The sequence below is a fragment of the Nesoenas mayeri genome (assembly GCF_963082525.1).
Source record: "Nesoenas mayeri genome assembly, chromosome: 9".
Classification (NCBI taxonomy): Eukaryota; Metazoa; Chordata; class Aves; order Columbiformes; family Columbidae; genus Nesoenas; species Nesoenas mayeri.
The window spans coordinates 13,262,052-13,268,051 of record NC_137557.1 but is presented as its reverse complement, the minus strand read 5'-3'; the positions used below and the strand labels follow the sequence as shown (position 1 = coordinate 13,268,051).

The 6,000-nt window shown below is 51.1% G+C and overlaps 1 protein-coding gene across 1 annotated transcript in view; it reads left to right on the top strand.

Moving 5' to 3' along the window:
* Positions 1–3,544: 3,544 nt before the first annotated feature.
* ATP13A3 (ATPase 13A3) overlaps positions 3,545–6,000 on the top strand; it is a gene marked incomplete at both ends in the record, with an annotated part of 55,246 nt that continues 52,790 nt past the window's right edge. The window contains one exon of the mRNA XM_080349745.1: positions 3,545–3,835. Coding sequence (XP_080205871.1) covers positions 3,798–3,835 — 38 coding nt within the window. The remainder of the gene's footprint in view (positions 3,836–6,000) is intronic.

The window sequence follows — 6,000 nt, the reverse complement described above, 5'->3', positions numbered from 1 at the left end:
ATGTCTGAGAGCCCAGCGTGGCAGTGATGACACCACTGTTGCCAACCTACTGAACTTGAAAACCTCAGCTGGCAGAGCCTGTGAGCAGCTGAGGTCAGGGAAAACAAATAAAGGTAGGAGGAGGAATGCCATGTCCACCCCCAGCTAATTCCTTCCCCTCTGTGCCCAGAGGAAGGTGTGGAGCCTTGGCCACTCTCATGAGGCTCTTTTTATTTGCCTAGGGATGTGTGGGGATTAGAAAGACTGGGCCAAGGGCACTTCACCCCTGTGCATATAACTCCCTTGCCAGGAAAGCCAAAAAGCAAGCCCAGAGGTGTCCTGAGGGAGGCCCCCCAGCTGTGGGCACAGGGCAAGCAGAGGTGTGCTCGCAGCATCTGGCACCAGATGTGGCCAGCTGTGCGCCTGTGCACTGTGGAGATGGGTCCCACAATCTACTCTGAGCTAAGGTATGTATTTATACAGCACTACCAGAAAAGGCAGGGTGGAACACGCTAAGATATACACATTACAGAGACTGAATAAATAAACAGTAGGTTTTGATTTATTTTATCTGCTACTTGGATATCTTAGTTTTGGCATGAGATAGATTTCATACACAAACGTGGTCTCCAGATAGGTTCTTGTCCTGGCTGATTTAGAAATCATGTGCAAATGAAAAATACTTTGCAAGTATTCTTAAAGCAAGATTATATTTACGCCATGTATCGCTGAAGCATGTAAATCCCTTGGCCTCTGTCAGCTAGGTAATATATAACAGGTAACAAAGCTGATGATCTCTGCTCTGGAGGGTTTACAGTTTAAGATGAGAGATAACAGTGGGCACAGTCAGACTCAGAAAGAACATAAAACGTGAATAGTTAGCCTGAGACTCACTAAATGCCATACACCTGATGAGCATCGTTCAGCACATCTGTGCCTCACCTGGGTTTGGTGGGGCAAAGCCCAACACAGAAAACAGTGTATGCCCTCAACACTGGGGAAAAGGTGGGAGGAAGCAGTTGAGAAACATCACCTGTGGAAAATTTTCTACTTGCAGGAAGTTGTAAAGGAGCTGGTAAGTTTTACTGTGGGACTTGTACCCAGTGCAGGTTCAGGTGGAATATATGTAACTATGAAATCCAAGTAGTCACGGGAAGCCCATTAAAAAGGCTGCAGGACTCACTGCTCCTCCTGCCCTCAAGCCTCAGGCTGCTGCTTGTCTGCTCCTACACGGCTGAGTGAAGCCTGGAGGAGCTGCACTGGCTGGGCACGGCTGTGGCGTTTCCCGAAGCACTGGCAGTGCTGGAGCGCAAGCTCTGCCTCGCATCCTCCTCTTATCCACTCGCACTGAGGTGAACTGCACAGCGGAAAATTGTTGTTTCTTTTGTATTCTCCCCCCAGTTTCTACCAGTTTGAACACCTGATGCTTTTAAAGCACTGAACACCTAGAAATAACTGTGTGATGCCCTGTGACCCATCCCTTCCCCAGAGCAGCTGCCGCCAGCAACGCTGTGGAGAGCGGAGCTCGCCAGGCGCTGCACAAACCCGTGTGACGCCACCAGAGCTGGAAAGCAGCTGAGAAACAGCTCAAGGAGATGGGTGGAGGGAACGTGCCAACCACAAAATTATCTCTGAATTAATAAAAGCCTGCACGGCTTGAGGTTTGGGAAACAATAAACGAGTTTGAATTTGCCAGTGACTGAAAAAGAAGAGCAATTAGGTGTTAAGGCAAACCTGCTAATGAGGATAAAGATAATACATTAGAACATGCAATGGGTTGAAAAATGTGATGAGAAATTAATCTTTAGCTGAAAATGACTAAAGGAATTTTGATGAACGTAAAATGGATGTATCAAAGCAAATCTCTTAACTCTTACTGCTAATAGGGAGTGACAGAATAAGAGTTTCTGTTTAATAGCACTAATAACTTAGTAATATTTTTCCTTTAAGTCCTATGGCAAGCTCTCTGAACTAGTCAATACTCAGCCCAGAAAAAACCCGCTCCTCGGCTTCTCCTCATCTGGTCCTGTCTCTAGGTCTGCACGGCTGGCTGCTGCTCCCGCTTACGGGTTTGCCTTTGTTTCTCTCTGCCCATCAGTCTCCCGGCAGAGCGGCGCCCGTTTCAGTGTCCCTGTGTGACTCTGCCGGGGCGCTGCTGCCAGGTTTAGGGTGGCTGAGGACAGGGGGTGACTCCACGGGGGGTCTGCCCCGCAGCTCCTGGGGGCACCGTGCGGCGCCCGCAGGACACGGCACAGCAGCCCCGCCGGCCGGGGGACCCCGAACCCCATGGACCCCAGAGCCCCCGGGTCACCCCGAGCGCCCCCGGGACACCGCCCCGGCCCCACCCCCGCCGAGGCCCCGCCCCCCCCGGCGCCGCGCGGCACCCCGGTCTTCCGGCGCGTGACACACGGTGCGGGGAGGGTGTCGCGGCGACGTCACTTCCGCGCCCCCCTCCCTGCCCCCGCCCAGCGCGGAGGCGCGTGGAGCCGGTTGGCGGCGGATCCGGTCGAGCCTCACGAGGCAGCCGCGGGCGCGCGCCGCCGGGCGGGGTGGGGCGGGGCGGGGGAGAGCCGGTCCCGCTCCGGGCCCGCGCCCGCCCCGCCGGCATGGGGCTCAGCTGAGGGCGCCGCCGGTGAGTGGGGCCGCGGGGCGGCAGGCCGGCCCGGCAGGTGAGGGAGGGGCCGCGGGCCCGGCCGGGCTTCCAGCGCCGCCCGCGGCTGCCTCGGGCCCGGGTCCCCTCGCCCTTCAGCCGCGCCGGCCTCTCCTGTGCCGGCAGCAGCCCCCGCGGGGCGGCCCGGCTCGGGCGCGGGGGTCGTGGCGGGGCCGCTGCCGCGAGTAGCGGCGCCCCCGCTCCTCGGAGCGAGCCCCGCGGCCGGGCAGGGGCGGGCGTGTCCGGAGCGAGCGCGGCCGCCCGGAGCTCGGGGCGAGCGCGGCGCGTTCCTCGCGGCCCGGGGCTCCCCCTGCCCCGCACCCGCGTTGGCGCCAGCATCGCCGGTCCGGCCCCGGGGCTCCCGGCGGCACCTCCAGCAGCAGTGCGGCTGCTTCCGTGTGCTCCGCCCAGCTTCTGGTTCTGTCCGCGGGACGCGGTTACCAGACGCGGTGCATAAAGCGTCTCGCTGCTGAGCACATGCCAGGGTGTTCGGTAGCGGTGGGGTCAGCGGGACGTGTCAGTGACCCTGTACCAAAGTACAAGGCGAGGACTCAATGCGCCTCGTGCTTGTCAGCCGGGCAGAGGCTGCAGAGCACTTGTCTGTCAGCTGAGCTGCGAAGATGGTGGTTGCACTGCAGGCACCTCTGACAGCCACGGCTTCATCCCAGAGAGCAGGCCTGTTTGTGCTTCCTCGGGGCTAAACAACTGCTAGGTGAATTAGGCACAGGGTTGAAACTGAAGTGATGTTTGAGGAACTTGGGTATCTGCAGTGCTGGCTCTAAGAGCTTGCAGTGGCTTGCCCAGGGGGAGCTGTGTGTCCCTCCCTGCAGGTGCTGTGGTTGGAGGCAGCTTCTGGAGCTGTTCAAGAAGTTGCTGCCTCCCTCAGCAGAGATAGTGTAGCCTGCAGCAGCGGGAGATGGTTAACTCCAAACTGCTCTAATGTGAGCGCTCATAGTTGCCTGACTGCACCAACTGCTTCCTCTTCATCTGAGCTTGCTGAGAAACTTCTTTCAGTTTTAGAATTTGCTCATGTGTTTTCTTTGCTGGGTGCACTCCCTGGAACTGTATGGTATTTTTTTTAGTTGGAGCAGTTAAGATTAAGTTTCATTTAGCCTATTCTTTCTTGTGACTGTATTTTTTTTTTAATTGTAGGTGATTCAGCCGTTGTATGTATGAGATTTGTCCACACACTGGCTCTTCAGACAGGTTAGCTATATTTTTCTGCCATCAGTTCCTTTGTATCTGAAAGAGTTTCTATATTTGCCTTTTATTAAAGTAAAACTGGCTTTTGTACAATGCTGTATTATCTGCTGGAGAATATTGCTTTTCTTGAACCTGTGGAGAAACAGCTTTTTTTGGGCATTGTTTAAATATACTCTGTCGTGTAAGTCAGGCCATCAACTTACTGTCACTGATGACAGCAATAGATCTTGACTGCAGGTACACTGTGGAAGTGTTTGTATTGATATGTAGTGTGACAGTAAGGGCTACATACTGCTAGTTTTGTAAGCTGCTTTTTCTTGTTGGCTGATTGCAAATATAACTTCAGGAAGTCTAAATCTAAAGAAGATGTACTATGTAAACTTTGAACTGTGTAATTGACTTGGAAATTTTTGGGTACTGACTTACACTTCTTGGAAGTCAGGAAGTTATCATTGAGATGACTTGGTGAAATAAAAATGCTGTGTGTTGTTGGTGTAGTCACCTGTGAGGAAAAACACTGATGTCTGGCAGTGTGGAGTGGTCCAAGTGTGAGTGCCTAGGTCAGCTAGGGGAGACTGATGCGCTCCAGAGTACTCAGCTTTTGAAGTACTTCAGAAAACGGGTAAGAGAGATCTTGTTAACTTTGGTTTTGGCCAAAGCTGACTGTCGGTGCTACAAGGAGGAGAAAACAGCACAGGGGATCTGAGCAGTTCTGCAGGCACTGTCTCCAGTGGAACCAGTGGGCAACAGGTGCCGCCTTCCTGTGCACCTTCCAGAAGCTCAGAGTGCTCCACTTGCTACATTCCCAGTGGTGCTTTCTAGACTTGGAGCTCATTATGCTCTCACCCCTTAATTTTCTTGTTAGTTGTCTTCTAGAATCAAGTGTCTGGTCCTGTAATTGTATTTCATTCATTTCTTTCTCCTCTGTGAAGGTCTTCATGACTTGGACAGGCACTAATTCATCCCAAATCTGCAGAGAGAGGGATGAGAGGTCCCAGCTGCCTGCTCAGGCAGCGTGCTGGGCCTGGTGGGGGAGTGTGGGGATTGCCCAGCAGGGAGGGAAGTTGCGTCATGGTGGAGTGTGATTGAGAAACATTGTGATTCAGTCTTTTTCTGCTAGTGTGCCATGTGACAGGCATAGTGCTTCAGACAAGCTGTTTTGCCGTCATCCTAATAAATTATTTTAAAAAAGAAATTTAAAAATGGTATTGACACGAAGCCCTAAGATTAATTTTTCTCATTTGCTTCAAGGAGGTAGTATTCCCACTGTCTTCTGTGTGGAGTATAAAACAGTTGACAAGACACAGGTTTTCAGTGTTATGGAGACAAATTCCATTTATTCTGTGGGAGTAAAATACCTTTCTGTTGTTACAGCCAAGTTCAAGTGGGTTGCCCAGGTCATAGAGGAAATCTGTACTGGGAGCTGATGTGGAAAGGCCAGGTTTTTGTTAAGCATCTTGACCATTGCACTCCTTTTTCTGGAAAGGAACTATTTGCTTTATTTCTGTAAAATAAAAACAGTGACTTAGCTTGTGCAAGGTCTGTTGTAGGAATTATTACTTCTGGTGTGAAAACCATCTGAGTTGTACACTTAATCATCTTTAAGAGGGGCCAAGGAGAACTATTCTGATGCTTTCTTCCCTAAATGCCTGTCTATTGTGAACCTGAAGGTAGCTGGTGTGGAAGGAGGAGCTTGCATTCCTTTAATACCTTGTGAAATAAAGTTAATTCTTCCAGATCCCTGAGTTTTGGGAATTTTAAGAATCTTTCGATTTTGGTTTATCAGTGCCCAAACATTATCAGCGTAACATAAAAATATGTGCTTCTTCAGTGTACATTTAGACTCATATTTTGAATGGCTTAAAGACTTGTGTTGGAGAACTGAGTGTGTATGTAAGTGTATGCTTTTTTGGGCAGGCGTTACTGGTCTCCACAGCATGGCATCTGGTATGGTTAAGTACTTCTGGTCTGTAGGCATGGTATTGTGCAAATTAGTAGGTTTTGTGTTCTTTCAGTGGATGAAAACCCCCACCATTCTGACTAGTGCTTGAATCTGGTGTTGTTCAGCATGGGAGAGTTTGTACAAAACAAATCTAGGTCAAAAATCCTAATTTCCCAATTAGAGATTTAAAAAATATTCTAGATAACAGTAATGCTAAAGTGTTAGT